Source organism: Heterocephalus glaber, unplaced genomic scaffold (genome assembly GCF_053883595.1).
Source record: "Heterocephalus glaber isolate CG9 unplaced genomic scaffold, H.glaber_assembly_v1.0 deba00001561, whole genome shotgun sequence".
NCBI classification, from domain to species: Eukaryota; Metazoa; Chordata; class Mammalia; order Rodentia; family Bathyergidae; genus Heterocephalus; species Heterocephalus glaber.
The window spans coordinates 1,988,123-2,000,613 of NW_028258349.1; the positions used below are offsets into that span (position 1 = coordinate 1,988,123).

At 34.4% G+C, this 12,491-nt stretch overlaps 1 protein-coding gene across 5 annotated transcripts in view; it reads right to left on the reverse strand.

Moving 5' to 3' along the window:
• Positions 1-12,491, reverse strand: part of Atf6 (activating transcription factor 6) — a 227,055-nt gene that overhangs the window by 127,424 nt on the left and 87,140 nt on the right. For 4 of the 5 annotated variants that reach the window (XM_004865155.3, XM_021244746.2, XM_013065761.3 and 1 more), the window contains exons 13-14: positions 7,892-7,959; positions 4,848-4,962 (exon numbers count right to left, since the gene is read on the reverse strand). In XM_004865155.3, the coding sequence (XP_004865212.1) occupies positions 4,848-4,962; positions 7,892-7,959 (183 nt within the window). The remainder of the gene's footprint in view (positions 1-4,847; positions 4,963-7,891; positions 7,960-12,491) is intronic. The other variant, XM_021244749.2, reaches the window with a different exon arrangement.

The following is a 12,491-nucleotide window of genomic DNA, read 5'->3' on the forward strand; positions in this document are numbered from 1 at the left end:
CCAAAATGATTCTCCCAAGTATTAAAAAATGAGAATGAGAGTACCTCAAAGTTATAATGACATTAAAAAAGTTTTTAAACACTTCACCCAAGTGATTTCTTTAGTTCTAAAGCTTAGATTCAAAGACAATAAATAAAGCTGATGTATCTCTGGCTAGCACAACCATAAATTACAAAAGAGAGGTAGGTCATTACTAACTAATTTTCTGCTGGATTCAGTTCTACTTATGTCATTTCTTGGATCAGTGCAATAGATTCAAATGTCTTTATGCAAAACAATGTAAAAATATCCTTTATTGATCATGAAAAATCAAGAACTTCCATCTCTGTGACCTCCCCCAATGAAACATACTTAAAGTGGTTCTGTTCTTAATAAGCACTGCATGGCAGGCATTGTGCTGAGTGTCAAGGGTGGTAATAAGAAAACATCTGAGGGCTGGGGATTTAACTCAGTGGTGCCGCGCCTGCCTGCCAAGTACAAGGTCCTGAGTTCAATTCCTGTTACCAAAAAAATAAAGAAGAAGAAGGCATCTGACACTTCTTACCTTTAAAAGGTTTGTAATATAGATAAGATGAGCCTTTTAGATCAAACATGTTGTGTGATATAATATTTATGAATGTTCAAGGGCCCACCACAAGCATTTTCTCACAAGAGTAGCCTAGGCACTTCCTTTTGTGTAAAGCTGCTGGATGGGCTGTGGATCATAAGCCAAGACTGTCACAGCAGTTCTCATACAAGATAATGACCAATTATCCAACTAGATCCTTTTTCTGTTTGGAGAGTTTTAATCAGCAATGTGTGAAAAGACTAAAGTGGATCACTGACGCTGCTGCAGAATCAGGAATGACACATTATTTCAACTCTCCAGGAGGACCAGTGTACCTTCCAGTCTACAGAGCACAAGCACAGAGGGACTGTTTAGCTGCTGAGCCTGCTCCTGTGCTTCTTCAATTTGAGTTTCTATTACTTACGGTTATCCTTCAATCCACAGCATATATATGGTATGCTAGTCAATATTTTATAAGTGACTAAGAAGGAGTGAAATACCCAGATATGATACTATATCTCAAATACATAAAATACATGGAAAGAAAGGGAGAAACATGTCTGAATCAGGTATATAACTGTTGCTTAGGTTTTCCTCTTACATTGTACATGTATTTGAAACAGATAAAGAGACACTTTAAAGTGTTTATTTTGATTTGAGGGACAGGTACTGAAAATAGAAAATATTATAAAATAAATAAAAGTATTCCAAAAGCAGGCATCCATCTTATTTGAAAAAGACATATCAGATATGTGGAGATAATATGGCTATGACATTCATAGCCAAACGAAGGAAAAAGAACTTGTTTTTAATGGGAAACTGCCTCAAGGAGATTTTAAAATACTTTCTCTATAATATTACTGAATGAGAAAGAAGCTACTAAGGATGGTATTTTGGTGTTTTTTGGAATAACAGATAAACTAATATTATTTCCCCACCAGCCTTCTCAATGTTTTCCTCTCTCTCTCTTTGGAATCAGTTTCTTACCTAATTTTATTTGCGCTTTCCTGTGTATTTGTTTCTGTCCCATGCTCTTGGATTCATTTTGTTATATTCTTTTACCGCTCCCTCCCTAAATAGGGTCATATAAATGCATGAAGATAAACCAAACATGAAATGTAATTAGATTATTTCTTACTTACATATCAATTATAACACATTCAAAATGACTTCGAAGTTTGAAAAAAAAGTTATTCTCCATCCCCTACCATCCAAATCATACTAAAATAACACCTGGAACTCAATGAAGAGATAATAAGTTACTGTGCTGAAGTTAAGAACTATTAAAGGCAAGTCAAAAGAACAAAAAACCTTTAGAGATTTTGTCAGAAGTTCTGGAATCATAAGCATTCTTTCTTGCTGACCTATAACAGGAACTCAGTAGTCATCCAACAGTATGTCTACTTTATCTTTTTTTAAATAATGGTTACATTTATTGTAAAGAATTGCTACATGAACGTAACATTTTTTTTTTTTTTTTTGGGTACCCGGGATCGAACCCGGGTCCTCGTGCTTGCGCAGCAGGCGGCGAAACCTCTGAGCTAAATCCCCGGCCCTAGTATGTCTACTTTAGAGAAAATAATGTCAGCAGCTAAAATGTAATGAGTTTTCAAGGGTGCAGGAATGTGCACTAGGAAAGAATAAGTTTGGGACACAGTTGGTTTATTAAATAATTATACACCAAATGTCAGTGGCTTCTTCCATTTTCAGGTATTAAAACATTTTATTAAATGTATGCCCAATTATAAAAGAAAACAATATGACTTGCTTATTGAGAGCTCTTTTATACTTATCTAGTTCATGCTAATCTGAAACTTGAGATTTCAAAAGCTCTGTATTTCTAAATTTCCAATGCAATACTTCTGTCAATAAAATTAAAAACCTAACTGAGAGAAGAATTCTACATTCTCTTGCACAAGAAATGAAACCACTTGCTTTTTGATGAAACTGTTAGGAGAGTATTTAACATTGGAATACAGAAGAAAAGACCAAGCTTGAGACTGGGCATGAGGTAATTCATTACTTCTTTCATTTTCATTTTAGTGAGAGCAGAAAGAACAATCCAGGTATTTAAAAACCAAATTCCTGTCGCATGACATAGTTTATAGTCACTGCAATAAAACTAGCTTCCTTTTTCCCTACTGTTAAAACACAAAAAAGGATGTTGTCTAGTAACTACTATTATTTAGGTTCAGGTTTATCCTTCCTCTTCCTTGATATAAAATGCCAGTAAGTGATAAATCAGTAATTAGGAAATGAAAGATGCAAACGGAATGTGTGTGTGTGTGTGTGTGTGTGTGTGTGTGTGTGTGTGTGTGAGAGAGAGAGAGAGAGAGAGAGAGGGAGAGACAGTCTTAGTCTGCCTGAATACCAAAGGGAAAGAAAGGAAATCAGTACTCTTCCAGTGGCATTTTTCATAGTGAATTGATGAGAAACAGCTTTTTAGAAATGCAATTCATATATTTTTGAAAAGACTACTTTTCATCCTTTTTATAAAAATATAGTTTCTTTAAAGGTAAGATTATTTTCTCTATAAAAAATACTTGTTCTCTTTCCAGAAAAAATTATTAACCATGACTTCAATCCATGGTTTGACAACTGCTGCTTCTAATATACATTACACTGTTTTGATCAAATAATAAAGTATTCTGAACTATTAAAAAAAGTAGGAAAAACTATTTGGCTATTTCAGTGTTTAAAAATATTCTTCTGCAATAACTTCTATAACATATATCTCAACACATTTTTTTTTAACAGGCATCAGGTCTCTACATAGTACTGAGCCCATTTTTGTATGTTTGTTTGTCTGTTTTGAGACAGGGTCTTGCTATGTAGTTCAGGCTGGCCTTGAACTCATTAGGTAGCCCAGGCTAGCCTCAAACTTTTGGTGATTCTCCTGTCTCAGCCTCCTGAGTGCTGGGATTACAGACATGCACCACCACACCTGGCTAGGATCCCATTTTTTAAAGTTTACGCTTGCCCCCCCACACACACACTTTAAACACTTCAAACAGTTTACTTCTCCACACACACACACTTTCAACTTTACAAGAGTAAAGCAAATGCTTAGTTCTCATTAGACAATAAAGTTGAAGCTTTCTGAAACCCGGTTCTCAGCTGCCCCCTTGCTGCTAAAAAGGAACTTTGAGGTTGGTGTGGTACAGGAACACATCAATTGTCTCAGAAAAAAAGGTGAGTACAGGACTTTGTGAAAAGGTGAAAATCATGAGATGCCATGGCTAAAGTATTCAAAATTTTCTACCATATTTGATTAATAAATGAAAATATAGAAACATTAAAGTGCCAAAGTTCTTTGGTTGTGAAATCCTAATCTGCCACACATATTTATAATTTAGGAAAGGAAGTAAGTAGTTAACTGAGAATTTCAGTGATAATGAGTGGCAACAGTAATCCGAGAATGAGTTACTTATTCTATTATCAGTATATGCTTATTTCTAGTCACATACCCCTTATTTATTTTTTTAAGATACAAGCCACTGAAGAAATTCTAACTCATTTATGTGTTCCTGGTTTAATATACACAACTATAACAGAGATATACACATGGCAATCCTATGAAGAATACATTGTCATTTTATAGGAAAAGAAGATGGAATGTAAATAGCTATGCATTTTTCCACTTAGTCTAATACTTGTAACAATCAAAAGTGCTATTATAAACATTTACATCTGCATGAACTAACTGGCATTCTTCACCAACAAAGGTAAATATTTGATGAAGAAGAGAAGAAAGAAGAATAAAGAATCTTAGCAAGATAGATGTCAACATTCTACATTAGTGTATTAATCAGCCAATGATTCATCTTAAATTTATATTTCAGAAGTCTCTTTCTCAGTAACAAAATGGGAATTGGTTTTTTTAAAAAGCCTAAATTAGGCCAGGGATTTAGCTCAGTGGCTTTGCCGCCTGCTGTGAAAGCGCAAGGACCTGAGTTCGATCCCCAGTACCAAAAAAAAAAGCTTAAATTAGAAATTTTGATGTTTTTGCTTTTTGTCTGGTTATAAAGAATATGGCTACAAAAACAACAAAGACTAAAAATCAATAAATAGTTTATATTTTCGAAATATAAAGTAGCCTGACATCAATTCCATGTTCAGAGTCATAATGCTGAGCAGCTCAAAGTCAAGCATGTAATATAGCACTTAAACTGTTCCAGTTGCTTAGTGTATTTCATGTTGCTTCCTATCTCTCACATCTTTGTATCTTCTACAGCATTCAGCCCAATGTCTTGCACACATCAGGCACTGAAAAATATTTATTCTTTCAAAATAAACTTACCCTTCGAAATGACACAACATAAAATGTGTCTCCCTTTCTGCGAATAGCTTCAAAGAAGTCTTGATAACTTCTGGGTGAAGCGTAATATACTTGTAATTCACTCCCCGAGTTCCTACTAAGGTAAGAAAAAGGTAAAGTGTCATTAATAACTAAAAAAGTTTCAATTCCCCCAAAATGCTTCCAATTCTAAGATTATGTTTGAATTATAAGAATCTCTTTCAACCAAAAATTTGGCAATAATCTTTATTTTTAAATTCATTTAATTCTTTCATTGATACATAAAAGATCATATATATTTATGGGGTACCATATGATGTTTCAATACATGTATATGTTGTGCAATGTATAACTCAGAGTACACATGCTTATCTTTTCAAACATTTAAAATTTATTTATAGCAAAAATATTCAAAATATGCAGTGCCTTATCATTATGTATGGTGACCCTACTGTGCAAAGGAACATCAGAACTCACTTCTATCAAACTGTAACTTAGAACCTACTGATCAACCTTTCCCCACCATCCCCTCCCCACTACTTTCCCCAGCCTTTGGTAACCACTATTCTACTCTCTGTACAAGATCAACTCTTTAAGATCCCACATATGAAGGAGATCATGTAGTATTTGTCTTTCTCTGCCTGATATATATTCTCCAGCTCCAGTCCTGACACAAAGGACAGGATTTCATCTTTCTTAATATTCCATTGTGTCTGATACACACACACACACACATACACACACACACACACACACACACACACACATTTTCATCCATTCATCAGGTTGATGGACATTTTGGTAGTTTCTATTTCCTGGCTACTGTAAATAGGGATTCAATAAAGACGCAAGTGCAGATGTCCGGCAGTAATTTTTTTAAATAAAATTTTAATCCAAGATCAAGGACATTTATGAGCTTCAATTTGCTAAAACCAAAATTCCCATTTCTGAATCAAGGTTCTAAAATGTAATAGATGATGAAGTATACTGCAAAACATATAAAATAATTAGAAAACAAAAATTCTGCATAAGTTTATATGATTTTTTAAATGTTCACAATAAAACTAAGTCTGAGGAAAATTTATTTTTCACCACTCTGTGAAATATGTGAAGGTAAGGTTGCCTATGAGGATGTGTGAAAGGTGGAAAAAAGCTTAGGGGTTGCAAACTGGCTTTGAATTCTTGTTTCACTTCTCACGTAGATATTCTTGGAGACAGTAACCTCTCTGAGGAAACTCCATTTCCACCTCAACAAAGTATAACTATATAAGCCTTGTAGAATTGCTATTGAGGTCAGAGATATTATAGGTGAAAAGTATCACTCTACAACTGTTAGCAACTGATATGAAAAAAGCCATGTAGGTCCTTTCATAACTTAAAAACTAAAATTATAATACCTCAAACTATATCATACCTAAAAAGATAGACTCAAGTGATACAAATATACTCCTTAAATTTTAAATCTGTCAGTGTTAAGCACAATAAATCAACATCCAGAAGAATTAAAAAGATCATATTTCATTTTTCTCCAAAGAGAAAATGTTCATGTACCAATCAAACAACACTAACTTAAGAGATGAACAAGATCAGCCTAAAGGAAATGATAAATAAGACACAAAACCTTCCTTTGACGTAATCCCATTTGCTCACTAGGCCATTTCTAATTATAATATTTTAGATATATAACCAGTTATTATTTGTGGCAGTTGTGTTCCACACATATTTGTGCATGCTTGCAAATGCGCACAAAAATTGAAAGCATTGATTTTAGAGTTACAAATGCATTTTAGCAAGTAAGCAGATTAGCAGATACAGAATCTATGAATAGGATTTGAGTCCATGAATGAAGACTGACTATAAATCACTAAAAACATTTTTAACTAGTGTACAAACACTATTCCATCATAATCATGGAGCAAAAATTTATACATTTTTAAAAAATTATATTTATAGTAACTGAAGTCTGGTTAATACAGAATTGCTAGTTACTATATAAATATATTTAAATTGCCCATTTCAACAGGATAATACAATCTGAGGATTTTAAACTTTCATGATTAGCAATATGCTGCTCATTGCCATTGAATTCTCCATTAATAAGATAATGAATAAAACAGCTTTCAAGTTACAGTTTTACACACATATAGATTTTTCTCAGTGTCCGGAGTGAACTGTAAGTCTGTAGCAGAGCTACCGGATAGAACCTGAGACTCTCCACTTTTACTTCCAAGATACTGTAGTCAATATTGCCACATCATCATTTACCATTTGAGAGAGCACTTAATATGTGTCAAGTACCATTCTAAGTGCTTGAAATATATTATCTAACTTTCCAATAATGGTAAGTTCATGCCGCAAGAATTGTTGATGACTAAACTTCAATTACATTACACTGCTTGAACCACAGAGCAAGTTAAGTGGCAGAATAATGATCTGAATTCTGATAAACTTTAGAGCTAGCCTCTTAATCATGACACTATTATTACCTCTCTCATTATCTTTCCTTTTACTTGGATATGTCTTAGTGAAGACATTTAAACCTCTGAGTACTCTGCAATCTTTCAAAATCCTAAGTAGTATTTTGTAGTAAAAAGTAAATTTTAAGTCAAACAGCTAGGGTCTGACTTCTGGTTCTGCTGCTCGGTTCTATTACATCAGATTAATGATTTGCCCAGTTTTTTCAAATACAAAATATACTTCAAATTATTATATGGATTTAAAGATAAATTGCATGTAAAGCACCCAGCAAAACACCTGGCAGAAAATAGTTAAAAAAACAACATTCTCCTCTCCTATACTTAGAAAATAGATGCAAATCAAGGAAAAGACACCTAAGCTTATTTAAGATTTTCAGCAAAATTATGCCTGAACAGCACTGACTATGTATTCAAAATTACATAGTATTCAAAATTATGTATTCAAAATTAGCATATGTGCATGAAGTAACATAAAAGTCATAGGTAAGGAAAAGGGAAGTGTGAATTTCAACTTTACTAAAATATATGCCATTTTAAATTCTGTGGCTACAAGCTTCTACACTTTCTTACCTGATACTAGTGGTTTCTGTGTATTGAACAGGCATCAGCTGAGAATTGGAGCTCTGTTCAAGAGCACCCTAGAAGAAGAAAGAAAAGGGCAATACATCATGATAAATGCTAAAACAGAAGCATGTATGAAAAAGTTTAAGGGAGAAAAGAAAAAATTTTATTTGGTGAATGGAACCAACATGAAAGGACTGACTATAGGGCTTCCAACTTTTAGTTCTGTAACAAGTCAAGGGTCCTGTTTTATGAAAATCAAACATCATTCTTGAACACAGTAAATGTTTAATAAATGCTTATTAAACAAAAATGGAAGACATCCAATAAAAAGAAAAGAAAAAGAGAAACAAATAAAATACTGTACTTATTGACATGGTTATCAAGCAAATAGAAAATAAGACCAAAATTGAATTATACCTCATTGATAAATATAAGGTTTAAAATGAACAGTTGAAATCACTGATGAATTTTAAATGATTTCTGCTACTTTGGCACATAGGAAATGAACACAGAAGTGCGAAAGAAGCCTGATTTCTTACTCTCAGAAATGACTGGGTAGGCTTTAAGGAAAACTGACTTACAGACAAATCAGGCAAAAAGAAATTATCTAAGATTTACACAATTAACAAAGAAAACTTTAAAAAACATTTTTAGCTACATAGATTTAATGAAAGGTGATAATTAGCAAAAAAAATGAGGTAAGCATCTACACAAAAAGAAGAAGGATGTTAAAACCTCTGGTTATGTTGCAGATTTGTCTACTTTTCCCTTTAGTTCTGTCATTTTGTTTTGTGTATTTCAAACTTTTATTATGAGGAATTACTATGTCTGTTTCATTAATGCTCTTTTTATCATGAAATTTCTTTCCTTGTCTGTTACAATAACCTTTATTTATTTATTTACTCTATTTCCGGTACTGGGGATTGAACCCAGGATCTTGTGCTTGTGAGGCAAACATGGTGCCACTGAGCTAAATGTTATAATAACCTTTATTTGGAAGTCTACTTTATGTGATTAATATGACCAGTCAGTTTTCTAATGCTTATACTTTCATAGTGTATATATTTTTATCTTTTTATTTCCTGTCTGTATCTTTATATTTAAAATGTTATTTCTTATAAACTGCAGATACTTGGATCTTTCTTCTTTAAAAATCTACTTTGACCACCTCTGCCTTTTAATTGATATCTTATCCCATTGGATTTAATTACTAATATGGCTTGGCTAGGTCTACTAACTTGTTATATATTTTCTATTTATTCTTTTTTTTTTTTTTTGGTAACAGGGATCGAACTCAGAACCTTGCACTTGCCAGGCAGGCATGGCACCACTGAGCTACATCCCCAGCCCTTTTCTATTTATTCTATTTGCTCTTTGTTTCTCTTTTCCTGCCCCCCCTCTTCTGAACTGCTGTTTTTGTGTTCTATTTTTCTTGAACTGGCTTTTTTACCTATACAGTGCCCCACCACCACCATCCATGGTTTTGCTGACCATGATTTCAGTTACTCATAGTCAGCTGTGGCCCAGAAACATCAAATGGAAAATTCCAGAAATACATAATTCATACAGTTTAAACTGTGTGCTGTCCTGAGCAGTCCAGTGAAATTTCTAACCATCCTGTTTCATACTGCCTGGGACATGAATCATCTCCTTGTCTAGCATATCCACATCGTGAACACTGCTTGCCTGTTGCCACTTGGTCACATCAGCCGTTCTGGTATTGCAGCACTTGCATTCAGGTAGCCCTCGTTTTACTTAATAAGGGCTCTGACACAACAGTGGTAATGCTAGCAGTTTTATTACAGTATATGGTTGTAACTGTTCTATGTTATTACTAGTTATTGTTGTTAATCTCTTATTGTGCCTAGTCCATAAGTTAACCTTTATCATAGGTATGTAGGACATACCTATGTATAGGGAAAACAGTATATATAAAGTTTGGTACCATCCACTTCAAGTTAATCACAATGTACCTTGAAATATTTCAACACTATAAGAACTTAGCAGTATATTTCTACTTATCTCTCCCTCCCTTTGTGTTCTTCTATTTAATCTTTAAACTCAATAACTAATCACTTTTTTTTAACTTTAAAAATACAATAGTCTTTGAAAGGAATATATATAAACATAATATATAGATATTTTTTAAAGGCCTGTCATTTTATCTAGACACTTACCCATTCTGATGCCCTTCCTTGCTAATCTGCTAATCTTTCTCTGTTAATCTGGGGTTCAACCTGGTATCATTTTTCTTAGTCTAAAAGCTTTTGAAATTTCTTATAGTTCAGATCTTCTGGAAAATAATTCTCTTAGCTTTACGTTTATTTTGCCTTCATTCTGAATATATCCACTAATTTGAGATTTTACTTTTTCTAATAATACACAATTTAGGAAGAGGGGAAGATTATGAAAGAGGACAGGTCAAATCCAATTTTACTTAGAAACAATAGAAATTTCAAAGAAATGTCAAATTACCAAATTTACAGAATATCTTATGAGACTTTTGGATTCTTTTAGCATCTTAAAGAAGTAACCTTGGGGAAAAGTAGGTGAAAAAGAAAAAAGAACACAAAGTAGAGTAGTCACAGGCTCTCTACACTAAGAATCAAAGGAATTCTTACATGCTTTAGAATCCACAACAGCATAAGCAGAAAGATTCTGTTAAAAACACTTGACTCTTCACTTGGGCGTACAAATGTCCAACAGGTAACTCAAAGCAGGATAAAAACTTGACATCTCTGCCTCCACTTTGTATCAGTCTCCTTTGCTCTGAGTTACTCTCTCTGGCAGTCACCTTGGATTCCAGGAACATCAGGTCTGATCTACAAACATCTTATGGAAATAAAACTACCCCCTAGGCAACAGCAGCTTTCTTATCACAGCCAACATGGCCTCGAATGACCAATCCTGAGATAATGATCAGCCAGAACACCTTTTGACAAATATTGCTTGACTACCCATACTTCTGGTCCCCTTGTCTATATAACCTGGGAGTTTGTGCCAGAACTGCTGAAGACAGGGCAAAAGAAGCAAGGCCTCTTGTCTTCCCAGTATCGTTATAATGATTCAAGGTTTTCCCTCTCCTTACTACTGTTCATCTTTGGACTGGCATCTTGAAGCAAATGGCAGAACCTAGTCTGTTAGGACCCTTCGAGTTGTGACTGCTGCCCCAAAACTCTGGTAATAATCCTTGTCTTTCCTCTAATCAAAAACTTTTTTACTTGGACAAATACAGATGCATCCAGTCATTTCTTTTTTGGTAAAAGCTAAGACTCTTACATTTCTGACCATTATCCAAGCTCCCTACAGAAAGCTGAGATTCTCTGATTTCTGACGATTATTCAAGTTCCCAAAAGAACAGAAAGAGATAAGACTTTTGATTGAACTATAAATCTTGTATAAATGAAATTGTCTATGAAATTAAAACAAAATTATTTTCCTTGCATTAGAATTCCTTCAAGATGAAAAGCCAAAAATCCTCATTTAAGTCGAGAATTTTAATCTAATTTTTCATACAGAACATTATAGCAGCTGTGTGGAATTATCTACTGGCAATGACTAGTCCTGCTTCCTGTGTTCTTCTCCTATGTTGCAAAAGATGGAAGCATGAAAACTACACTACCTGAAGTCTTCTGTCACCACGATGGGGTTCTGGATAAAATTTAGGTTCTGCCAATAAGATGTGCTTGCTCTGGTTGGGCGTGGTGGTGCATGCCTGTAATTCCAGCACTCTCAGAGGCTGAGGCAGGAGGATCAAAAGTTTGAGCCCAGTATGGGCAACTTAGTAAGACTCTGTCTAAAACTAAAAAAGTTTTAAAGGACTGGGTATGAAGACCCTGGGTTCAATCCCTAGTAACCCCTCACCCCGAAAAAGATACTAGAGATGGGCTTGCTCCAGATTCAGAAAGTAGATGGGAGAGAGTCCATTTTCCCAGTGGCTATCATGGCAGCTGATGTGTAAGATTTAGCAGACTAAAGTTTTTGTATTCCAACTCTGCATTCCAATGCTAATAAAATTCTATAATGGTTAAAAGTTCATGTCTCTGGATATGCTTTTAATATATTTTGAGCATTTTAATATATTTTGAGCACATGTTTCTTCCAATTACTTGACAAATGATCAAATAATTAAGATGTTTCCATTAGCATATAAACATGCAAATCTAGTGAAATATATTCCACCCAAAATTAAAACTTCTTTCTTGATTTCTGGAGCCACTCTATTTCTCTATTCCCATTTATAGGAATCATTCGATTCAAGAGATGCAAATGAAAACAACGCTGAGATTCCACCTCACTCCAGAAAGAATGGCTGCTATCATGAAATCAACCAGTAGCAAATGCTGGTGGGGCTGTGGGGAAAGAGGAACACTGCTCCACTGCTGGTGGGAGTGTAGACTGGTGCAACCACTGTGGAAATCAGTATGGAGATACCTCAAAGAAATAGGACTGGAAGTCCCATTTGACCAGGCTATTATTCTACTGCTGGGGATCTTCCCCAAAGAATTAAAAGAATCATACCACAGTGATGTATGTGCACCCATGTTCATAGCAGCACAGTTTGTGACAGCTAAAACTTGGAAACAGCCCAATTGCCCATCAACTG